Source organism: Herpailurus yagouaroundi, unplaced genomic scaffold (genome assembly GCF_014898765.1).
Source record: "Herpailurus yagouaroundi ecotype Mexico unplaced genomic scaffold, PumYag 187, whole genome shotgun sequence".
Taxonomy (NCBI): Eukaryota; Metazoa; Chordata; class Mammalia; order Carnivora; family Felidae; genus Herpailurus; species Herpailurus yagouaroundi.
Window position 1 is genome coordinate 31,512,104 of NW_024412418.1, and position 25,102 is coordinate 31,537,205.

A 25,102-nucleotide genomic window follows, 5' to 3' on the forward strand; every position below is an offset into this window, starting at 1 on the left:
GCAAGCTATTTAACCTTTCTGTGCCTTGATTTTACAAAATTTAATCAAGAATACTGGGGTACCTGGGTGGCTCAGTCGGTTGAGCGACTGACTTTGGGGCTCAGGTCATGATCTCACAATTCACAGGTTCAAGCCCCGCATCGGGCTCTTTGCTGACAGCTCAGAGCCTGGAGCCTGCTTCGGATTCTGTGTCTCCCTCTCTCTCGGCCCCTCCCCCACTCGCACTCTTATTCTCTCAAAAATAAACATTAAGAAAAATAAAATTAAAAAAAAGAATACTATTTACTACCATGCAGAGTTGTTGTAAGATCACATGAGTTAATGAAAAGCTCAGAACGGTACCTGGCACATAGCAAGTGAGCTATAGGCATCGCTATTTAGAGAAAGATAGACACTGAGTAACATAAATAAAATATTTAGCATGGCAGATAGTGGTAAGTGCTGTGGAGAAAATTAAAGCCAAGAAGGAGGCATGAGAAAGGACCTGGGGGGTGGTTTGGCATTGTAAGTAGGATGGTCCCAGAACCTGGTAAGAAGCAGACTTCCATAAATGCTCATCAGTCAGAACCACTGACCTGAGCAGCAACCTGGACATGAAAGGAGGGGGGCGCTTGTAAAGGCTGAGAGAATCGGGGTGCAAGGCCTTCAGAGGATGAGCTCACGGGCATTGCAAGCGATTGCATAATGATGGGGTAAAAATACAGCCCTCCAGTAATCTGTTCCCCTCCCAGCTGGCTTCCTGCGGGGCGAGACGAGGTGGAATGAGGGCTAGCCGTGCCTGCGTGACTCACGTGTTCCCACACGCACCGCCAGCAAGGGGCGGCATGGCCAACACGCCCGGCCACGGTCACCCGGACCTGAATCAGCACCAAGCAGGTCGCGGAGTCCTCCCAGATGGAGATTTCTGGGTGGAAACATCCTCAGGCATCGCCAGCACCCCCCCCCCCCCCCCCGGCAGCCCACAGCTGCCTCGGGACAGGCTCGCTCACCCACACCCCCCGGGGCACTGCCCGCCTGTGCTCACACGCTTGTCTTAGTGCTCACTTGTCCCAGCCCCGTGCTCGTGTGTGCACGTGCACATACCCACACGCAGCTCCCCAGGCACACGCCCCACCTCTCTCTGCCTCATGCAGCCCCACGGGCGCACACCCACTTGAAGCTCCCGCACCTGCGAGCCTCCTTCCTCTTGCGCACTTGGGATCTCTTGGCTCCATGGGGCCATCATCCAGACTGATCTGCCTGCTCCGTCATTCCCGCTTTAGGTCTCTTTCTCTTCCGCAGCCATGCCCCTTCTCATGTACACTTATAGACGAGCGGGCACACTCCTTCCCTACCATTCTCTACCCTTTGCCCAGGCCCTCAGCTGTGCACAGTCCCAGGCGCTGGTGTCCCCTCTCTGCTCTTCTGTGCGTGTGTGCACACACACACACACACACACGCGCGCACGCGCTTTTTTCTTCTCCCTCATGCACACAGTCTTGCACACATGGTCACTCTCCTGTTCTTTTCTCTCACTCCCCTTTCCTTGCTCATTTACTTGCTCACATTCACCCAAACACATTTATACATTCAAACTCACACTATCCCAACCCCCCCCAACCATGTGTAGGTGTTCATATTTGCAAGAAACCAGCCAGCCCCGCTGATGCTGGGGCCTCCACTCCTTCCCCAGCTGGCACCAGCAGCTTCCTTTGGGGTACGGGCTGGAGGAAGGAGGTGGATAAGGCCACCGTAGGTGCTAGTGATGGCATGACATCACCAGGTGTTGCTCGCACTGTCTCCAGGGGGCGTGCCCAGGGCTGGCCTGCTCCTGACATTTGTAGGGACCAAGGCCACACTGCAGAAGAGGCCCCTGGTGGCACACCACCCTCTGCTGAGTCCTGCTCTGCAAGGGCCCTTGTGTGGCATGTGGGCACGTCAGTCTGTGGGTCCAAACATGGTCCACATGCCACCCCGATGCAGCCCTTCGGCCACCCCTCAAACCTAAAGGTACCCAGGCAGGAGGCCACGTCCAGCCGCAGGAGGGTCTACTGCACCTGTGCAGGCTTCAGGATGTTTGGTTAGAGAGTTCTAGTAGCCAGAGCATGGCCTGGAAGGGAAAGCGTGGGCACACCCACTGGGCCCTGTGGACTCCTTGCCCCATGGGGACTGGCATGGCCAGAGGGGAAGGGCCTCAGCCTGGGTCTGAGGACAGCTCTGCTTTTAGAAATAAGGTGCTCCCACAGCATCCCACAGCCGACAGCTGGCTGGAGCCATGACAGTCACCGCCACCCTGGGATTTAAGTGTGCCATGATTAACCGATTCTGTGCAAGGTTGTGAGTAGACCCTGAAGGCCTGAGTAGGCCGTTGCCCAGCTGGCCTCTTGGTGACTCTTGTACTGACTCCCACCTGAGTTCTAGTGCCTTAAAGGCTACCTTCCGCCCAGCCCTAGGTTCTAAATCATCACGGGTATCAAGCTGACCCTCTTTGGAAGGGGACAATGTCTAGGTGTCAGCTAGAGGCCCACTGCCCATCCTGGGTGGCCTTTTATACAGTAAAGGGGATATCACTATTGAGGAAATCTTCATTACCCTAACCTGCAGTGACTGCCCCTGGCCATCACAGAGGGTCACATTATAGTTTTCACAGCTGTCCCATCATGACACAGACAAGGCCTTGGGCCAGAAACCAGGAAGAAGGGCCAATTGAAAAACGCTTTTATCGGGGCACCTTGGTGGCTCAGTCAATTAAGCATCCAACTTCAGCTCAGGTCATGATCTCATGGTTGGTGGGTTCAAGCCCCGCGTCAGGCTCTGTGCTGACGGCTCAGATCCTGGAGCCTGCTGCAGATTCTGTGTGCCTCCCTCTCACTCTGCCCTCCCCGACTCGCTCTGTCACTCTCTCAAAAATAAATACACATTTAAAAAAAAAATTTTTTTTTAAAAGAAAAGCCCTTTTATCAATTTGACAAACTTTTATTGAGCATCCACTCCATACCCAAGGCTGTGCCAGGCCTTGGTGACCCAGTGAAGAGTGAGACAGACCCTGGTTCCTGCTTTCAAGGAGGAAGGCACCATGGAAGGGTGTACCAATAATGTAACCTTATCTTGGGGGGGTCACGGAAGTCTTCCCAGAAGAAATGGCCTTTAAATTGTCACCTGAGGGGTGAGCAGGGGCCTGGTCCTGGTTCGTGTCTTTTGGGACCAGCTATCAAAGCATTTTAAGGAACAGATTAACCTCATAATGTCTCCCATCTCCTCACCCTTTTTCTCAGCAAAACCTCTCCGACTGGTACCTAGTATTGGTTCACACTGGTCTAGTAGGAAGTGCAGGAGCCCAGATAAACAAACATAGAGAAGACAGGCCTGGGGGGATATAGTTGTACTGCTGAGGGGTCTTGTGCCTGTCGACAGCAGCCTGGGTTCTGTTGGCTTTTATTTCTTTGTATAATTGGGGTTCTGTTTTCATCCAAAGTTTTTAATGCATTTGGGATTGTTTACCGGCTAGCGGTACAGTGAATCGTCTTTGTCTTGAGTCTTCAGAATGGAAACTAGAGAAGAAAAAAAAAAAAAAAAAAAAAAAAAACCAGCATTTGGATGTGCTAAGAACCCTAATTGGAGAGCATTGTGTAATGATACCATTGTATTGGGAAAAGAAGTACCAACCCAGGTACTACTGATTAGTGATGGTATAGGGTAACTCTTCTCAGATACCAGGGCAGATATGGAGGGACGAACCCATGTAGCTGCGTCTTGGGATGCTGTGGGAAGGCAGACCAATCTGGGTTCGAATCTCAGCTCTGCCACTGACCAGCAGTGTCACCTCGGGTAAATTATCTGACTGCTTCGGGTTCCATATCCTTTACTCTGAAAGGAGATAGTACTGTGATGAGATCTTTACAGAGATCTTGTGAGGGTTAAATAAGCTGATGCATGCTGAGTGCCCTGTAGATGCTAGCTTATAATGGTGGTGAGGATTGTTCCGGGATATGGAGTGTGAACAGAAAACCCTCCGCATATTCCCAAGGGCCCGGGCATCAAGTCCCCCGCCAGTCCTTCAGCCCTGGAATGGACAGTATAGCTTTGTGGGTCTTTCTTGACTCCCCGCCGCAGGCCTGAACCAGCACAGACACATGGGGCAGCGTTGTCTACTTGCAGAGTCAGGTGGGGAAAGGGGCCAGGGTTGCAGGGAGGGACAATCACCCATTTTCCTCCGTCAGTATAGAAATGGTTCTGATATTCTTAGAGAGTTACCTGGATGTGTGATGTGACTGGAGTGTTCACAATGGGAAGAAAGGCTATCTGCCTCCACACAGGATATTGCTAAAGACCTTTCAAACAAATGGACATCTGTGGCATCCCTAAGATATGCAGTGACAGATGCTGGCCTCTTTCTCCTGGGCCTGGCCCAGGGACTCATCACTCCAGCTCCCAGGAAGTTCTTTATACCTTAAAAAAAAAAAATCTCGTCTTTTCATTTGAGCCCATTTCTTCTTTTCAAGTCCCAGCCTCTTGTTTTGCTTAATCTATTGCTATAGATTAATCTATAGCTATTTGCTATAATCTATTGCTATTTGCTTAAGCTATAACAAATGGTCTCAAAGCTTTGTGGCTTAAAACCACAACCTCTTATTTGCTCATGATTCAGGGGGTCTTGGAGGTCCCAGCTGGGTGATTCTTCTGCTCATGTGTCTTCAACTGAGGTCACTCCCTCAGCTGTATTCACCTGGTGCTGGGCTGGGATAGAAGGGCCAAGAAAGCTTTTCTTACATGTCTGGCATCTCAGCGTGAATACCAGGAGGTAAGGATCGTTAGGGCACCTTGGAGGCTGTCTGCCATACTGCTTAAAAGTTGAACCCTTGAAATCCAAAGAGGCATATTCTTTTTTAAATTTTTTTTTCAACGTTTATTTATTTTTGGGACAGAGAGAGACAGCATGAACGGGCGAGGGGCAGAGAGAGAGGGAGACACAGAATCGGAAACAGGCTCCAGGCTCTGAGCCATCAGCCCAGAGCCCGACGCGGGGCTCGAACTCACGGACCGTGAGATTGTGACCTGGTTGAAGTCGGACGCTTAACCGACTGCACCACCCAGGCGCCCCAAAAGAGGCATATTCTAAGGATACGCCTCTATACAGAATGACTTATGAGGGAAAAAATCCACCCACAAAGAAAGAAAAAATACCAGAAAATATGTCAGAAGGAAACCAGTGCCTGTCTCGGCGTGGTAGGATTATGAGTGACTTGAGTTTCCTTTATGTTCTTATTAGGGTTCCCCCCCCCATATATTCCAAAATCATTTAAAAAATGATTAGCCACCCAAGAATATTAATTAATCCTTGCCAGGCAAGAGTGGTAGTTGGGGGTAGCGGAGGTTGTCTGGGGTGAGCCACCTCCCTCTAGGTTGGGTCGCTCAGCCTGGCGGGACCAGAATCTCAGGCTGACCCAACCCCAAGGGTCTTAATGGGGGCCAGTTAATCCTCTGGGGGCATCTGTGGAGACAGCCACTAGGCCCCGAAATCCCCCCTCCCTGGAGAAATCCAACAAAATGATTCAGATAATATGTTGGTGAAGGAGCTCAGAGAGAAAGAGGCTCAGGGGTCTCCTTGGCAGTTGGCTTTGCTTCAGCCAAGTCCGTGAGCCCTGCCCCCTAAAGAGGGCATCGATTCCCAGGCAGCCAGAACCTGCCATGGGGCCAGAAGAGCAGTGTCCCTCTCTTCAGCCCGCCCAGGTCCAGGACCCAGACAAGATGACAGGCCTTCCTTCCTTCGGCCATTGTTCCTTCCCCGTTGGGCCTTGATCCAACTCACAACTCGGTGGTGGTTTTGTCTCATGTTTCCTTGGGGGAGGCAGGCAATGATCGCTTCAGGTATTAGCGTGTTGCCAGTCATACTCGTGGGTGCGCAGCCCCGTTATCCTCAGTGGTCTACAGGAGGCTCCTGTCTGGTTTTCTCCACTTATTCATTCTCCTTTTTCTCCCACTGCCATACTCCTCCCCGTAGTGAATGTGTTCAGCGTGTGTTTTCCGCGTGTCTCTCTGTGTGCTCTTGCAGAATGCGCGGCGGTATTTTGTGTGCGTGTGTTTTTAATCTGTATTCACTGGGTTGTGTTAGATCTCGTTCTGTCCACTCTGACCGCGCTGTTCCCAAGATCCATCGTGTGGTGCTGCATGTACTCTGACTCTTTGCCTCTAAGGACTGCACAGTACTCCCCAGCGTGTCCCCGGACATGGCCTGCCAGCTCCTCCAAGCGAAGGACATGGAGATCCCCCCACCTCTCCCACCCCTACCACAGAGAGTATGAGCGTACATGCTCCCTTAGGGACTGGGTGAGAATTTCTTGGAGCAGAACCACTGGTTTCCAGAACTGGCTTCCCAGGCCAGTTCCAGCAGAGGATCTGGAAGAAGCTAGAGAGGGAGAGCTAGGAAGAAGGTGGTATGAGTGGAGGCTGGGGAGGTAAGCAGGGGCCAGCGCATGCTGGGCCTTTATTGTTGACCATGATAGAGTTTGGTCTTTATCCTAAGAACAAGGGGAAACCATTGAATTAAATTAAAGCAGGGACTCAGATTTGTTTTTTAAAAATGGGTGTGTGCCTTTAGCACTGGAAGGGCCCTTAAAGGCCCCTGGTCACACTCTTTGAATTTATAGAAGGCCTCAGAGGCCCTGGAGGCAGTGAGAAGCCCTGGGCCACATAGCTCGCTAGAGGCAGAGGTAGGACTGCCGTCGCGGCCCCTCGACACTTTACCAACATTGTGAGGCTCCCCGGTTGCAGGGGGCCACCCCAGGATGGCAGCCTCTAGAGGCTTGGGATTTGTGGACGCTGCTATCCTGAGAGTCTCCCTTCCTGCCACCTGGACTTTCCTGTACTTGCCAAAGAACCCCAAGCCAGGGCTCAGGCCTCTGCGGCCATAGGGCCTTAGGCCTCTGCCCTTCAGATAACCCACTGCCAGTGCCTGTGAAACTTCCCATGCTGGCTTCGCCAGCGAGCACAGAATTAGAGGGTTAGAGACACACGCGTCAATCCTCGTTCTGCCTCTGACTCTCTGAACCTCAGTTTCCTCAGCTGTGAAATGGGCGGTAGACTGACTCTCAAGTCTGTCCCTTCCTTGCCATGCGTTTGTGTTTAAGCCTCAGGCACTTAGGACCTCTGGCACCCCGTCACCCCAGGGCCTCTCTGTCAGTTCTTTCAGTTCTCAGCGTGGGCAGCGGGGGGTGGCCCGCACCCACAGAGTTTCGTTGACCCTTTTCACCCTTGTACTTCTGGGCCCCCGCTCCAGAGAGGCACCAAGAACTGAGGCTTTGTTTGTAGCAACAAAGCTGTTTGCAATTTCACATAGAACCATTTCATTATATCCCATCGAAAGATTACTTGAGTTGTGTTTTGTTTTGAAAGCTTGTTAGCATTCTGGATTTAATGCACTGGCAGAGACAAAGATGCCCCCCTCCCTTCTGCCACCCTCAGTCCATGCCCACTCTCTCCACCAACCCCAGTTGCAGGCCTACAGCCTCACAGCTCCTGCCCTGGAGGGAGCAAGGCATCTATTGTCCTCCTGGGGGGCCCAGCAGGCAGAGATGAAAAGGAAGTCCTTACTGCTGCCCCTCCCTCCCTCTCCCTTCCCTTTCCCCTCTTCCTCCTCCTCCTCTCTAAATTCTGCTACTGTTCATTCACCATGTGCCGGGCACCAGACTAAGCACTTGGCGTGTTTTACCTTATGGTATCCTCAAACTCCAACAGGCAAGTCTTACTATACCTGTTGTCCAGAGGAGAGATTAAGTCACTTACTGGAGGCCACAGAGGTAGCAAATGGCAAAGCCAGGCATCAAACCTAAGTTGGTGTGGCTCCAAAGCTTTTGCCACAAGCCGCTAGAAAAGCTGCCTCCCCAGAAACAAAGCCACTTTTGGGGGATGGGAGGAACTACAAGGTCAGGTCCTGGAGATATTTTTTGTTACTTAAATCTGCCTACTGAGAGCATCCGCTCATGGGTCCTATTCTCGCCTCTTAACACGCGCACTCCCCTAGCACAGTCTCTCAGGTGTCCACAGACGGTCCTCAGCACCCCTGCCCACCCCCACCCCCGCCTCCCCTGCTCCAAACTGAACATCGAGGGAGACCTGAGTTCCCAGACCCCTGCCCCTCATCTACATCCCGATCCTGCTTTTCTCTGCCCACCCCGCCCTTAGAGCCCCTCCCACTCCCGACCCTGCCCCCATGCTGGGGTGTGATGGTGCTAATCTCCCCTCCATCCTGGGGTGGTCCCTGTCCCCTTCTGTCCTAGAATGGGCTGGAGCTCTTTTCCCAGGCTGACTTCCCCTGACAGGCAGGAGGAAGAAACAGTGGAGGCCCAGGCAGAGGGCGGGCAACATGGGGTCTGGTCAGGAAGACAGATGTTGAAACACAGCCACCTGGGTCTGAGGCCTGGCTCTGCTCTTCACCAGCTGCGATGGCCTTGGGCAAGTCACTTGGCCTCCTGAATTCCTGGTGTCCTGTCTGTGAAAGAGGACAGTCCTCTCACCTATCTCATAGGCTGGTCATAAGGCCTGAACGGGTTGGTATTTGTAAAGCAGTCAGGGGGTGCTAGACGCTGTGCTTTGCTAGGCTGGTTAAGAGGAAGGACAAAATCGGGGTGCTTGGGTGGCTCAGTCGGTTAAGCATCCGACTTCAGCTCAGATCACGATCTCATGCTCTGTGAGTTCAAGCCCCGCGTCGGGCTCTGGGCTGATGGTTCAGAGCCTGGAGCCTGCTGCTGATTCTGTGTCTCCCTCTCTCTCTGACCCTCCCCCGTTCATGCTCTGTCTCTCTCTGTCTCAAAAATCAATAAACATTAAAAAAAAGAAAGAAAGAGGAAGGACAAAATTGAATTCTGTGGCTTGGAGGAAGCAGAGCTTGTATAGCCCAAACCTCACACCCACAGGCTTGCACTTTGTATTGATCTGAGAACCAGGGTCCCTAGCTTGAAGCAAGTCACTAAGGAAAGTTCTGGAGAATTCGGCATCAGACAGGAAGGAGAATAGTATAGCTGTCCACCCCCTCCTTTGTGGTACAAATTTCTCACCTTGCTTGAGGTGAGTTCTCAGAACATCAGCTTTAAAACCAAAGTCCCATACATAGGGTAGTTTGATTATCAAACTCTAGGGGGCCTAAGGTGCAGGTACCCTCTTGCTGTATTGGCCTGTGCGCTGAAGGTCAAGGTGGATGGTTTCTTTTCAGCATTCAAATTTTCCAGAGCACCTAACGCATCTTAATGCATTCACCATCTCATTCTCAAGTTTCCCTCTCTCTCTCTCTCTCTCTCTCTCTCTCTCTCTCTCTCTCTCTTTCTCCCCCTGCAAGGTCTCAGGGTAGCTACTTTTTTTTTTTTTTTACATGACTGCTGAAGGTTTCCAGAGCAAGCGTCCAGAGAGAAGCAGCAGAAGCTGCAAGAACTTTTCTAACCTAGCCTCAACGGCCACTCATCACCTTCTGCCACATTCCCATCTTCAAGGCGCTCATCTAATTCAGGGGGAAGGGACATAGACTCCACTCCCATCGATGGGAAGAATGTTGAGGAACTCACAGACATATTTGAAAACCACCACAGGAATCAAGTTACGCGGAGGTTAAATGGCCTGCCTAAGTCACGTAGCTGGTAAATGGTGAGCACCCATGTCCTATTCCAGAATCTTCTTAGGCTGAAATTGGTTTCCTTTTCCCAAGCCATCCTGCTTGCACTGCTGGGGAATGCAGCAGTGAACAAGACTTGGCCTTACCCTCAGCCAGCTTCCCATCTGGAGTACTTAACTCACTGCCAGCCCCAGTTCTTGTCATCTCACTACCTCCTTCTAAGGGTATGTCTGCCTTCTTGCTCGCTGATCAGCAGGACTCGTGCGGTAGACATGTTATAGGGAGCCAGTGCAGACTTCCAGGACCCCACACCCACCATCAGTCTGCCTTTGCCCAGACAGGCTAGAATTTTTTTTTTTTTCTTTTTTGCCAGGGCTCTTCTCACGCCCAGGAGTCCTGCTGGTCAGTGTTAGGATTGAGACATAAAACAGCCTCAAGAGCCTAGGACAGGTGCTTGGTGAATGTCAAATGAAAATGTTGTTTTGGGGAATCTTCTCACCCTCCACCACATCCCCTCTGACTCCTAGTTTGCCTTTCACACCCACCCCCCCCAAAAGACAGAAAACGGAGACCACCAGTCTAGCCTCTCCCAGGGGGGACAGAGTCCATGGCAGTGCCCATGCCTTTTGAGGCCAGGTTGTCCCTCTCCCAGCCCAGGACGTCGCTGAGGAGTGTGATAGTTGTGGTGGCAGAAATAGCTGATTGGGCCTCTTCCTTCTAGACTCTTCCACCCCTTCTCTGTTCCCCTGGCAGCACCTACCTCCCTTGGTTCTACATTCAGGGCTTCCCCAAACAAAACCTCAGAATAGGCCTGAGTGGTCTGCCATGCCTCATCCTCTCGTGGTTTCCAGATCTTTCTGGGAAATAGCAGAAAGATCATGGGTCGCGGAGGTCCACAGACCTGGGTTCAAACCCCAGTTCTGCCACTTCCTGGCCCTGAGTGAGCCCCTCCCCTTCTCCGTCCTGAGCTTCCCTGTCTGAAACTAGCAGATGAGACCAGATGCCCCTTGGGGGCTGTCAGGCTCTGACTGTCAGCAATTCCAAGAGCCTGCTCGGGACTGAGCGTGATGTTCTGTTGGTCAGGGCCCCCTGTGAGTATGTGGGCATGGCTGAGAAGTCACTCGTGGCCATGTTTGGGGAAGGAAGAAAAGCTGAATGGGACAGAACCTCCTTCGTCATGTAAACAGGAACAGGCTGAGCCAGCCTCCTGTTCCAGTTCCGGTGGGCTGGCAGCCGGAGTGCTCGAAGGATGAGTCACTGACAGCAGCAGCCTTGGGTTCTGGAGCTCAGGCGGCGCCAGCCCCAGGGCCCATGGTAGCTGCAGAGTTGAATGGTGGGATTCAGGTGCTAGGTGACAGGAGAGCGATCAGAGGGCTTCCATAAGCCCGGGGTAAAATCCGAAGGCTGTTTGCTTGCAAGCCTTACCCAGGGGCCCCAGAGCTTTGGCCAGGGATACTGAGCCCCTGCCTTCCCGTGCTTCTTCCCTCCACACCGTGTGGCCATTGAGGATCCGTCAGGGGGGATTGGGCACAAATGCTGCACCCCACCCCCTCCCCCGTGCAGCTGGTTAGGGTTCAGGATTTTCCCCAGACGCAGGGACTCCCTCCCAGGCTCTCACCGCCTCTCTCTCCTTTGCTGCAGTGACCCTTCCTGATAAGCAGCGTGGCAAAACGGAAGGCTCGGTCTGTGTCAGGAGGCCCTGGGTTGGAATCTCAGGTCTTCACTGACTTGGGCGAGCCATTTGACCTCTGTAAGCCTCGATTTCCATGCCTGGAAAATCCCCTTCACCCTGCGCAGGAGGCAAGCCCGTGAGGAGCCCGATGTTAAATCACTGTCAGCAAGCTGCCTCTGAGTCAGGGTTTCATGCGTGGCAGAGCAGCTACCTCGCTGTGAACTATTGAAAAGCCAGCCCTTGACACAAGCGGCCGCCTCTCACCGACAAAACGGGGCCGATGATGAGAATGTCTACCTCACGGGGCTGCCGAGGGAAGCAAGCCTGCCTGGTGAGGTGCTGGTGTCGCTCCCAGAGCGGGATAGTGACTGGAAGGTGGGCAGGGCAAGAACAAGAGTGACCTCATCTCTAGGAGAGGGACCAGGAGCCAAAAAGACAAATGGGGCCAGGACCACGGTGGTCCTTGTTGGCCGGCGACTGCTTTTCATTCACTGTTGTGTCCCCCGGAGCCCGGCCCGGGGTTTGGCAAAGTATACAGTTGGTGCTCAATAAGTGTGTGTGTTGGACTCATGGCTGAATGAACAGAGACTAAAAGAGAGATGAGTTCCCAGACCTGTTCTCCACCAAATTTTCCACTACTTTCTATCACAGACCTCTACTCCAACCCCGAGATCAGAGGTTCTTTACGTGACGTCTGTGGATCCTCTCCAAAATTATATGCAGAGTATTCTGTGTGTTTGGAAATGTACCTTCCTGGGGCGCCTGGGTGGCTCAGTTAAGCATCCACTCTTGATTTCAGCTCAGGTCACTTCATGGGATCGAGCCCCACTCGAGTCTAAGCCTGCTTGCAATTCTCTCTCTATGCGCCTCCCCCACTCTCGTTCTCTCTCTCTCTCTCTCTCTCTCTCTCTGTCTCAAAATAAACTTAAAAAACTGTATCTTCCTGAATTAAACATCCGCTTTCTGCCCAGAAAAACTTCTCAGTAAACTCTGCTCTGAAAGGTGAACGTCTCCCAGGTGCTGAGTGAATACCCATCAGTTGGATTCATCTGGCCCCCAGGACTTCCAGGTGCTCTCTGGATTTCAAAACAAAACAAAATAAAAACCAGCCTCACTTTTTCTCTTTGAGATGTGGATAGAGGGCCCAACCAGCCTGCAATTTTTTTTTAATGCTCCCCCCCGCCCCCCCCCCAAGGTGCAAGGCAGTTAACCTGCCATCTTTTGTATGGAAAAGTGATGATCACGCGTCATCAGGGGGTTTGTCTTCTGAGTGCCTCTTACATGCTGGGTGGGTCACAGAGCTGTGTATATACTCTCTCACTCTCTTGTATCCCACCTTGTGCATTTAGGTGTGACAGTCAGGGCCCAGAACCTAGGAGTATTAACGAGGCCTCATGGTATCTGAACTCAGAGCAGTGATCTCTTTTTTAAAATGTCTCTTTCTCTGTAAATAAATACATGTATCTGTGTACATGTATGTTTGCATGTGTATGTGCATATATGTAGCTACATATCATTGCATGTATCTATTGGAAGAAATTTGTAATACGTAAACAATGAAAAAAATCACCTTGTCACCTCCCCCTTCCAAAGGACTGTTGTTAACACCTGGCTTCGGTTGGTCCCACTTACCGCGTACAACATTTATTGAGCACTTACTGTGTGCCAGGGGTTTGCTGGGCCGCATGCTCCCCGAGCACTGTCACATGTTAACGTCTCATCTTACGGTGGGTATTTGCCACCTTCTTACACGCACATTTATACTTGCTTAATTTTTAAGGCCAAGGAGATCATACTGTTTTGTCACCGTGCCTTTCTCCATGCCATCGAAATTTCTTTCCATGATATTAAATATTCATTTACAGGATCTTTTGTAACAGCAGCATGTTTTATTGCAGGCGGGTTCCGTGCTTCCCAGACTGGGGTGCGTGTACCCCTGAGGGCAGAGCCACAGGATGAATTGTAGCACATTTTCCTGAAGGAGAAATTTGATTCGAAGCTTTGGGAGGGGAAAAAGCCCATTATTTTAATATCAAAACAAGTACAGATATACCATAGTATAGAACACAGAGCACCCATGAATTTTAAAACAGCAAAAGCCCAACATTGCGTGTTCCTCTTATTCCACAAAGACCCATGGCCCCTCTCTGAGGATGGCAGAAACACCTGAGAAGCACCAAGTTCTAGGTCGAGCCCCTCTTTTTTGCAGAGAAGCAAACTGAGACACAGGGAGAAGAAGGGACTGCCCGAGGTCCACGGAGTGTGACTGCAGAGCCTAGCCAGGTGACCCTGTACCCCTCCCACCCTTCCGTGTGGGGCATCACACTTCTGCATTTTCTGAGGGTGTGAAGGGAGACCTTGCCACTTGAGTCATCCAGCCTCTGCTTCTCAACAGAGGAAACTCTCGGCTTCCTGCATGATCCATCTCTTAGCAGAGGCTTTTCCTTTTTCACCTTGCTGGTCAGGATCTGAGCTGTCTGCTCATGTAGGTGGCCTCCATGGGCAAAAGTGGATAACCTTCAAAAGTAACTACACCAGCACTTTGATCTTCCAGGAAATGCACTGGATGAGAGGCACGTATCCATTGGTCTGTTTCACCCATGAGACTGGGAGCCTGGCGAAGGCAGGGGTTATGTGCTAACATTGTTACCATCATCTGACATTTATTGAACGCTGGCTGGACGCCAGGTGCCATGCGGAGTGTTTCATTTATAGTATTGACTCTCTTCATCATAGCTTCCCAAAGCAATACGTGGTTATCCCCATTTATCTGGTAAGAAAACTGAGTGGAAACTTAGCACTTGCCTACCATCACTCGCTCATTTGGTAAATATTTATTACAGACTTACATGCCAGGGCTTTGCTAGATGCTGTGGGCAGTCGTGATGAACAAAAAACCGACACCACTCCCACCCTCATGGAACTTACAGACAAGTGGGAGAGAGGATACTCAACAAATAATTTTACAAACCAAGGCCAGTGCCGTGTAGCCCGGAGCCCGTCTATATGCCTCAGTTTGAACCCACCTCAGCCACTTATTAGCTAAGTGACCTGGGGAGAGTCTTGGACCCTCTCTGGACCTCCTCTTCCTCGTCTATAAAATGAGGACAGCTGGCATACTGACTTCATACGAGTGCTGTGCAGAGCGAACGAATCCACATGTCTAAAGCACCCACAGCGGGGCCTTGCACATTCCACATGTGTCCTTGCTGGTGGTGGTTATGGAGAGGCACGTGGTGCTAGGTAAATGTGACAGAGGAGGACCTACTGTAGGTGACATCTGATTGAGTTCTATAAGGTGAATAGGAGTTAACTTGGCAGCGTGTGGGGAGTGGGCAGGGGAGGGAAGCAGGATGCTGGAGGGATGTTCCGGGCAGAGGGAATAGCGTTGGCAAAGCACAGGGGGAGGCGTGGGGAGCGGGGCAGGTAGGTGAGCTCACCTGAGGCACTGCAAGGAGTGTGGCTGGAACACATACGTGGGGGGCCATACCAGGTCAGCATCTAGGAGGAGGGGCCTGTGATAGACACAAATACAGCCGCCACCAGGACCTGGGCCCTTGGCACCACACCGTCGATCCGGGCCATGGAAGACGCTCAGGACGTGTCCAGTGAGCGAGCAAGCACACGGCCAGAAAAACCGTTGGCCTCACCTGATCTTGGCTGTGGGTGTTCTATTAATCACCCGACTAGAAAAGGGGTCCATCGTCCTATTGACGCAGGGCTGTATGGACAGCCCCATCCCCACCGCCAAGCTGTCACACACCCACTTTGCTAGTCCCTCTCTTCTTGGCAATAGATTAAACCAGGTGGGTTCAAAGGAGGGCGTCCAACATCTGGGACTCCCTAACGTGGGTGCTGACAGAATCCCAAATTTCAGCCGGCGCCTCAGACGTAAGCCAGTGGTGATCACACGTTCATAGTAGCAGAGCCCCGTGTTGAAATTATCTGAGAGGAAACACCAGGGCTCCCTAAAGCAGGAGGAAATCCAAGGGTTGGAGCTGAACCTCCGTCTCCCGGGTGTGGAAACAAAGCCCAGAGAGGGGGTGACTCTCCAAGGTTCACACAGCCAGGGACAGACCCAGGACTAGACCTTTGATACCAAGTCTGCTACACCAAGATTTTCCTCCACACCCCACGGTGTGGCCTTGAGGTGGCGAAGGGCCGCATGGCTGTGATCTTGCCCGGGGTCCAGCCTCCAGCCTCAGCCAGGGGGCACAGACCCCAAAAGACATGAATCCGGAGGGCGGGCGTGGGAGGGCTGTTCAGGGTCACGGCCTGGTTACGCCGTGTCTTTTTCTTCCCCTCTCTCTCTCTTTTAATTGAGTGTGAGGTGGTTGTTTTTTGTTTCCTTAAGAAATGGAAAAGAACGGAGCTGCGTAAACACGGCGATGCTAACTAACTCCCTGAAAAACCTCCTGCCATTTTAACTCTGTTACTGGAGAAATAAAAGAGAAATAATTTGTCCACCCACACTTAGCTCTTTCTGACGAAGGTAGGTGAATATTGCTTTGCTAATCGAGGGTGACGGCTGGAAGTGGAGCCACGCTGACTGATCCCAGATTGAGCGGAAGCCACAGCAACCCCAGAAGGAGCGGCCCGCCGTGGGTCGGCAGGACCCGAGTCACCGGGCGCGTGTCCCGCCTTCCACAGGTCTCCCCCAGCCGGTAGTGATGGAGGCGCTGGACCAGGCCGAAGGGCTCGCGGACTCTCCGAGAGAAATGCCACCGCCCCCACCGCCTTCACAGCCCTCAGAGCCAGCTCAGAAGCCACCACCTCGAGGCGTCGGGAGCCACTCCCTCCCTGTCAGGAACAGCCTGTGCCTGTTGGCTGCCTCCCAGTTCCTGGTAAGGATATCACAGGCCTTACAAGGGCCTGACTGAGGGCAGGTGGAGGGACGGCCCCCCGCGTCCTCCCCAGGATGGCCACCTGGGGATCGTGGGAGGTGAGGGGCCTTCTCAGTGTCCCGCAGTGACTCCAAGCCCTCGGGCTGGTGTGTACAGGAGGCTGGAGGTCTCAGCTACAGCCTCAGCAGCTAAGACCCTCACAGCCTGCCTTCCCTAACCCGAGAAGCAGGACTTGAGGCCTCCCCAGCAGCCAGGCCTGCAGGGGTCTCTCTGAGAATTTCCCATCTATGGAGATACAACTCTGGGAAACTTTTCTTTTTACGTGGGTACCTGGTGGGGGTCCCTTCTGGGAAGGGTTTTATCTTGGCTCCCTCCAGTCAGTTTTTCTCCAGGGAGAGTCCTGAGGCCTGCTCTGCGCACACAGTACCTGGGCTCTTCCCTGAGCTCTGTAGTCTGGACCTTGGGGGGGCCAGGTTGAGGCTGCAGGTGAGCTCTGCAGGGGGACTATGGGGGCCAGGAGCCCAGGGTCCAAACTCAGTCCGCTCCCCCTGGCTGCCCCAGCTTGCCTGCGGGGTGCTCTGGCTCAGCGGCTATGGCCCCATCTGGTCACAGAATGCCACAGACCTCATCTCCTCCTTGCTCACACTCCCGGAACAGCTGGGACCCATGGTGAGTAAGCTCCAGGGAGCTCCAAGGTAGGAGGGAGCGACTGGGGACCTCTAGCCCCACCAACCCCTGGATGGGGCTTCTCCGAGTTCAGAAGATACTTCCATGCCCCTGAAACCCATCTCCCTGCTCCCCACCCAGACCTGGTCAGAAGCTTTCAGAGCCTCAGTTCTGTCGCTGCCGGAATGAATGAGAACTTGGCCCCCCCGCCACCACCACCCTGTGGTGACTGTCTGTCTCATGTTCCCCAGGCCTGGCTGGGCATTGGGACCTGGGAAGTCCCCAATCTGCTGCTGGTTACTCTGTCTGTGATCCTCATTACCACCCTGGTAAGGTACCTCTTGGCCTGACCTCCGTGCACCCCTCCTGTGACCCCGAGGCCCAGTCCCCCCCCCCAGCTCCCACTTGATTTCCGAGCTAGATGTTTCAGGTCGGGGCAAGGACAGGGTATCTGTGCCCTTCCACTGGTGAGCCCAGCCTGGGTTGAGGGACACCTTCTTCTTGAAGATGGGTTTGCGATGTTCTAAGCTGAGGGAAGGACTAAAGCCAGAGAAGACTGGTGTAGGAGCCCCACACCCCACCGAGAAGACCTCAGTCCACAAGAGACTGAGGGTTGGGGGAGGGTGGGGGCAGGGAGTCGGGTGGGGACTGGAAACTCCCATCTAGGTGAAGGGCGGTGCTATGCAGACGGCTCCCAGGAGAGCGGGGCTGCTCTAGACTCATTGAGGGCAGGGGACTCCATCTCATGGACACCCCGTCACTCAGGGGCCAGCTGACACGGCCCCAGGTCCACAATGCTGTGTCTTCCCAACTAGGTGTGGCACCTCCTGAGGGCTCCCCCAGAGCCACCCGCCCCACCGCGCCCTGAGGATAGACGCCAGTCCGTGAGCCGCCAGCCTTCCTTCACCTACTCCGAGTGGATGGAAGAGAAGGTCGAGGATGACTTCCTAGACCTGGACCCTGTCCCTGAGACTCCTGTGTTTGACTTTGTGATGGACATCAAGCCGGAGGCCGACCCTGCCTCACTCACCGTCAAGTCCATGGGTCTACAGGAAAGGTGGGAGGGGTGGAGAAGGGGTGGGCTCTATGGGCTTTTGAGCTCTCAGCTCCCCATCAGAAGGGCAGACACCTGACTCTGACTCCCAGGGCCCAGGATAGAGCTGGCCTCTTAGTTTAGCCAGTGTAGACACATGCTCGTCAGGTCTGATTCCTATAGATCAGAGTGCCCCAAGGTAAATGCTGAGAAGTGCCGTTAGTGCACACGAGCGCATAGGCACATACAGGTGTATGTGTGTGCATGCTCACACATACGCTGCCGTGCTCAAGTAAGTTCGGGTAGGTTCCCTTATTACAGGACTTGTCAGGGCCTGTAACACACTTGCGTTCATTGTAAATCAGCAAGCGGGTAGCGTGTGGCATTCCTCAAAGTCTGCTGACCACTCTGCTTTTATAGAATGTCCCAGAGTATTCCCCAGAACATACTTCGGGAGGTGTCAGCACCTTTTCAGAGCCTCGTTGGGTAAGCTGGATCACACCAGGTTTGAGTTCTCCACATGATATCTTGGAAGAAGCCCTGGACGAGGAGTCAGAAAACCTAGCTTTTAGTTTCAGCTCTGCGATTCCCTTACTGTGTGAGCTTGGGCAGTTCTTGTCCCCTCTCTGGGACTCGCTTTCCCTTTCTATGTGGTCAGCGCCCTTCGACTGTTCTGTTGACGCTTTAGACACCGAATGGGGTAGAGCCTGTCCAGTGCAGACATCTTTGCTGCTGCTATGCAGCCCCGGGACTCCGTCTTCCCCCGACAGCCAAGGGGCCTGGCCTCTCCTGGATGAGATTTCCATGACTCATGGCCAGCGTCAGCCAGGACTGGCGGGACCAAGGCCATGATGTGGAGGGTAGAGCATCGCTTCCCTGCTCTAGTCAGGTGCCCTCTCTCATGAGCTTTCTGGGGCCACAGGGCTGGGCACTGCCTCTGGGCAGTGACAGAAGAGAGTCCAGGGAGGGCTGTGTTGAGGCCGCCTTGGATGGAACCTCTGGAACTGGGGCCCCAAGCTCCCCACCTCAGTTAGCATCTCCATTGCAGGAGGCAGGAAACGGGGAATCAGGCCTAAGCCCCGGAGCTGAGACTCATGCTGTTCCCGTCAGGGGCGCTGTCACCCTCCCACTCCTCCCGCTGCCACCCTTGATCTCTCTCTCCCCACCTCCCCACCCCTGAGACTCACTCCCCCTTTCCCGGTCCTTCCAGGAGGGGCTCCAATGTCTCCCTGACCCTGGACATGTGCACACCGGGCTGCAATGAGGAGGGCTTCGGCTATCTCATGTCCCCACGTGAGGAGTCAGCCCGCGAGTACCTGCTCAGCGCCTCCCGTGTCCTGCAGGCCAAGGAGCTTCACGAGAAGGCCCTGGACCCCTTCCTGCTGCAGGCAGAATTCTTTGTGAGTCCTCCCGTGCCAGTCACGCCACTCTGGGTAGACCTTTCTGCTCACACCGATCACGCACCTAGCAAGGCAGTGGTGGGGGTGCCCAGAACCCAGCATCTGATAGATTTGTTATTTCCTTATCAGCAATCCCACCATCTTGGGCGAGCTGCTTCCCCTCTGAGCCTCCGTTTCCTCACCTGGAAAATGCGGGTAGAAATCATAGGAATGTTGCAAGGATGAAAGACATGGCTAATGTGTGCAGAGGGCTCCGCTGGGTGACTGGTGCTCGGTGGCGTCCCCAAGTCCTCACTGCCCACTGCGGTGCTTTGAAAGTCAAAGAATGCCTTCCTTCTGACTTCCTGTTTTCCCTCCCTTCGCCCGGCTGACATCACCAAGCGTCGTTCATCCTCTGACATCCCTCCAGTCACCCCGTCCCCCTCTAGACCCTTTGCAGCAGCCTGGTCCAGCTGCCTCCTGTGGGATTTTGAGGTGCCCGATAAATGACATTTACCTGCTTTACCTGCCTGAGCCCTCAACCAGTCATCAGCTAAGATGTAATGACAGTGTCTCCTTTATTTTTGTTGATGAAGGCAAAGTGTGAAATGGGGCTTAGGTGCGTCGTAATAGTGAGCTTTCTAATACTGACCCCCAGAATTTGCAGATTTTCTACCCACCCCAGGTGGTGCACCCCACACCCCATGGGGGCCATCCCTATGTTTGTTTCTCTGCAGGAGGGTCCCCAAAGGAGGAGGAAGGAAGGGCTTGGGTGCAAAAGCTGATTCCTCACTCAAACCTACCCATCCGGTAACTCACCAGTATGGGCAGGAATAGGAAAGAGGCCTTGAGTATTCGGGGAAAGTCCAGAGGGATGGGGAAGCCATGAACCTCCCTCAGCTCCCCTTGCCCAGGCCGCCTTGTCTCCTACCTGGACTGGATGGCCATTTCCTCTGTGAAAACCGCAGTCACTCTCCGACCCACTGCTCCACATTCTCCAGGGCTGGGCATCGCCTGTCTTATCCGAGTTGGGCTAGCCCAGCCTCTTTGTTCAGCCCTATGCCCCCCACCCCTAGAGCGACTGTCCACTTCAAACTGGACCACCACCTCCCCCTACCCCCGGGCTTCTCCTCCCATGCCTGTACTCACATCATTGCCCCACTGGATGCTTCCAGAAAGCCTTCCTTAACCACCCGAGCCTGAGTTCTGCTCTATGTCCCCCATCTCATCACCTCCCCTTGAAGAAGGGGTTTGAATCCTCTCTGGTGTTTCCTGTTCAGTAGATTGTTGTTGATTTTGCCCAGAGAGAAAAGAACATGGCCTGTACACGCACTCCGTGGGCACTTTTGGACACATTGGTTTTGGTTTTGGTTGTTTTTTTGTTTTTTTCGATTCTCACAGTAACCCAAGAAAGTGAATCTTTCTCAATACTTAAAGCCCATACTTACTATGTCCAAAAACTGTGGACACTGTGAAACTACGTGTAGTCAGGCACTGAGCAGCGGGGTCAGATGGAAGGGGGGGGTGAAGAAGCCCGAGGCACTGGGGAGTCATCCCGGAGAACAGTGGGGAGGGGCCAAGAGGTGAACTTACAGCCTAGGAACTGTTTGGACAGGTGGAGAGGGGTGGGATCAGGGCTCCCGACTAGCAGAGTCAGAAGGCACGCTGGGAGCTCAGACCTGGAGCGGGATGGAGAGGGACGTATTTGCAGCACAGAAGAGACCTGCCTGTAACTAGAGAGCAGGTCACTGAGAACAGCCCGCGGTAAACAAAGACCAGATGCAAGGTGACCTCACATGCCAGGTGGAGAAGTGTGAACTTGGGGCTCTCGACACAGAGCATGATTGGGAGGTGGAAACATATCCTTGGGAGCTCAGAAGGAGGCTCTTTTCCCGGGGAGAATCGGGGAAGGCTTCTTGGAGGAGATGACATTTAAGGTGGACAGGACAGAGGATGGGGTGGATGTTGACCACAAAGAGTGTGGCACTGCCTGAGCTCCTGCGGTGGGGACGCCCTGGGTGGGAACCCGGATCCGTGAAGCCATTCAGGTTGGCTGCAGCGCAGGGAGTGTGATTGGTCAGGTCCCTGGTTCTCTCCTTGTTCTTTGTTCAGCAGCCATTAATTGAGTGTCTACTATGTGCCAGGTTGGCCCTTGATCGACTATAATAATAACATTTATTATTTACTCACTACGTGCCAGGTGCTGTTCTAAATGCTTTTTATGCGCAGTGACTCATTTAATACTAAATGTTTACTGAATGAAGGCATGCACTCATGCAAACGTCTGGACTAGAAGTTAGGGGCACACCGGTGCCTGGATTCACCAGCCCACAGCTGCTAACTCCCCCGTGTCCTCATCTTGCAGGAAATCCCCATGAACTTTGTGGATCCGAAGGAGTATGACATCCCTGGGCTGGTGCGGAAGAACCGGTACAAAACCATCCTTCCCAGTGAGTACTCGCTGCCCCAGAAGGTGAGGCAGGCTCACCCTCACCTGGGTGCCCCTTGCCCTGAGCTAGGCCTTCAGGGTCACGAGAAGGAGGGAAGGAGGGTTAGGGGGTACCGAGTGCTGGGAAGGTCTCCCTGCTCAGGGCAGAGGTTAGTTCTTTCCTTCACCCTTGCCCTGGCTGTGCCTGGCTCTGGAAACCCAGAGAGAAAGAGTGAAGGTCGTAAGAGCTCCTAGACGGTGCGTGGTGACTGGAGAGTATTTTCACTCTCTTATCTCTTCAGAGTGGGCAGATTTTGAAGGGAGGAAATGGGGGCTCCGAGAGGTTGATTGGCTCATCCACAGTCACGCAGCCAGGAAGTTTCAAACTGGGCCTCCTTGACCCCGGAACTGGGCTCTTTGGTCTACCTTGAGTTGACTTTGTTCTGGTTGTGAGTCCTCTCACAGGAAGAGCCGCCCCACAAGGGAATGAGCTACCTGTCAGAGAGCGAGCTCCACATCACTCAGGGTGTGCAAGTGAAGTTGCATGGTCAGTCCCCTGGCAGGTCTGAGAGGGACAGTTAGACCAGGTGACCGAATGTTCCTCTTTCAGCCTGGGGTGTCATTTTTGGATAACTTTCATCAAGCCCCTGTCTGCCTGTCACCCCTGCCAAGTTCAGGCCCCAGGCCCCAAGGCTGGCTTAGGGGGTGACGTGTTGGAAGTGAGTCCCCACCAACCCACTCCGCTCGGTTGGTGGAGTAACGAGGCTTTAAAAAAGCAGTTTTCCCATCAGCATCTCCAACAACATGTAAGATGTCATGACTTATTTTTAACTTTTAAAATATCGACTTGTGGTTGCTATGGTTACACAGTCTCTAGGTAGTTCCGGTTAAACAAAGCACCATTTAAGGCCAGGATGCATTATTCAGGGCTGCTCACCTCGTCCCTCATCTTGCCACCCTCCAACCAGGCAGCCCCGCGTGAAGGGAGGGGCTCGGGTACCCCAGAACCGGGGGCTTTGCTGGCCACTCGGAATGACCCCTGGGAGAGGCTGGGAGCCCGGCCATCGCTCCAGCGGTCCCCACTGGATTGCTGAGAGGCCCTGGGCCACTTCCACCATGCTCTGAGCCTGCACGCCCTGGAGCTCAACAGAGAATCCTCTGTGGCCAGCAAGAATTGACCCTGTGCCTCAGAGCCCGGGATCCACGCGGGGGTGTGTGTGACAGAGGACACGTCAGGCTTGGCAGAGGCCCACCAGATCCAGGACACCCCGAGGCTTGTTCTCTCATTCATTTGGCCCACATTTGCTGAGCCCCTACCCCAGGGGATGAGAATTCAGGCATGAATGAGACACAGGGAGTTCACAGTCTAATGGAGGAAACAGATCCGTGGACAGTTACTAGGGCAAAGTGACCGGTAACCCAGCTGGCAGCACTGAGGACAAGATACAGGGGAGCGCTTTCTGTCCGTTTGCCACTGTGTCCCAAGTACCAAAATAGTGCCTGACACATAGCAGACATTCTGCTCCTGTTTGAATGAGGGAGGGAGGGAGGGAGGGGTGGGAAGGATAGAAGGAAAGGAGGGAGGAAGGGAGGAGGAGAGGGAGGGAGGAAGGAAGGAAATCTCGTATCAGCTCTCCCTCGCCATCCTCACTGCCAAATGACTTTATGGGGTTCAGGGCTTGTATGTTGCCCAATTCCAGGGGTGCCATTTACATGGACTTCACTGACATAATGCCCCTGGAGTTGGGCTGGGCAATCATCTCCTGGCTGGTCTCCCCTCCTGTCCATCATCTACCATTGTCCCCGAAATGGTGCAAAGCAGACATCCAGTCATGTCATTCTTCTCCTTTACCCTGTCATTGCCACCTTTATAATCCTCCGGTTTAGGTCCAGCCTTATAAGCATGGTTTATAAGACCCTTTGTCATTTGGTTCCTCACCACCTCATGTCACCACCCCCCGCCTGGCCCCGTGCATTGGCATCAGACAGAATGGTGTTCCCTACCCCTGCTCCTACAGGGCCTTCAGACCCAGCCTGGGTGCTTTTGGACCACACGCTGCTTGTCTGCCTGCCTGGCACTTGGGGGCAGGGACCGTGTCCTGTTTGTCGGGGAGTCCCTACCCTCCAGCACAGTGCCAGGCGCGGAGGCAGTATTCAGTGGGGTCAGTAGAACCATTCCCGTTCCCACAGTGGTTCTTCTTCAACGCCAGAGGCCCTGGTGGCTGGTCAAAGAGGGGTGTGTCCACTTCTAGCACCTAATCTGGGCAGGCAGGGAGGTGACCCCTCAGCACTCCCCGCTCCTCTCTTCTGCTGGCCACCCAGAGTCTCCTTCATGGACCCTCCCTCCTCCACCCCTAACCTCTCTGTGCCCCTGTCCACAAGGGGCCCCCACCCCCAGATCACCTGCCAGGACTTCCGGGCATGGGAGGGAGGAGAACTCGCCTCCCCATAAAAGGTCCGGAGAACGGAGGCTTGTGAGGGTCACCTCCTGTTTCTCCTACCAGGTCTGGGATCCTCTCGACCTGTTAACCTACAGGGAAACTTGTAATAATGGCAGCGATCACAGCTACGTGCTATGCGATACAGTGCGTGCTGGGCTAAGTTACTGGCCTGAGGACACCTGGATACCATTCACTCCTTTTATTTTTACAAGACCATCGGGGCCATGACGGAAGGGATGTCTCCGGTTCACAGACGCGGCACAGGGGAACTAAGGCATTCGTGCCCGTTGACACTCGTAGCAAGTCACAGAGCCAGGACCTGGACCCCACCCTCTGGCTCCCCTGTGCTGCCTCGGAGAGCCCCAGACTGTATGCCGGATGTGCCTGTAGTTCAGCCTGTAGTTTCTCGGGAGAGAAACCGAAGCCCGGAGAAGGGCTAAGACAGTGAGCTGGTGACAGAGCCAGACCAGAGGCCAGGGCCCCGGGCCCCCAGCCAACTCCCTGCCCGCCTCACATGGCCTCCCCGTCCCAGTCCCAGCCTCTGCTGGCTGACAGAATAGTCAGTTCAGGGAGGCTGTAGCTGAAACAAAACAGATTCTACTCCAAGAAGAGGAGCAGGAGGTTGTGAGAATCTGCAGCTGTGGGATTTGACACGGGAATAGACTGGGAGAAAAAGGAAAAAGCCCTCCGTGCACACGTGCACCTGCTGCTAAGACCCTACCATTTCATCCATCCCTGGGCTCTCCCTTGGCTCTCTACCCCCAGATCTTAATAGCTCTTTATAAAGCACTTGACGGTTTACCTCGCACTTTCACAGCTGTTTTCTCGTTTAGCTTCCCAGTAACGCTGGGAAGTGGGCGTGTCTACCCCCCGTATTACAGATAGGAAAGTCGAGGCTTAGGAAGGACGTGTGCTTTTCAAGTGTGCACAGCACGTCAGTGACCGTGCGTACCCAAACTCTGCCACCCCTGCCGACCAGGATGTGCACTGTAGGTAATTCCTTTTCTGGACTTAGCTCACTCCTCTCCAGAACATGACGCACAGTGAGCCCCGGGGCAG

The 25,102-nt window shown here is 53.6% G+C and overlaps 1 protein-coding gene across 4 annotated transcripts in view; it reads left to right on the forward strand.

Annotated features, from left to right (window-relative positions):
* Positions 1-25,102, forward strand: part of PTPN5 (protein tyrosine phosphatase non-receptor type 5) — a 54,877-nt gene that overhangs the window by 25,101 nt on the left and 4,674 nt on the right. For 3 of the 4 annotated variants that reach the window (XM_040495656.1, XM_040495659.1, XM_040495657.1), the window contains 6 exons: positions 15,903-16,096; positions 16,658-16,765; positions 17,014-17,091; positions 17,578-17,819; positions 19,006-19,195; positions 21,540-21,624. In XM_040495656.1, the coding sequence (XP_040351590.1) occupies positions 15,903-16,096; positions 16,658-16,765; positions 17,014-17,091; positions 17,578-17,819; positions 19,006-19,195; positions 21,540-21,624 (897 nt within the window). The remainder of the gene's footprint in view (positions 1-15,902; positions 16,097-16,657; positions 16,766-17,013; positions 17,092-17,577; positions 17,820-19,005; positions 19,196-21,539; positions 21,625-25,102) is intronic. The other variant, XM_040495658.1, reaches the window with a different exon arrangement.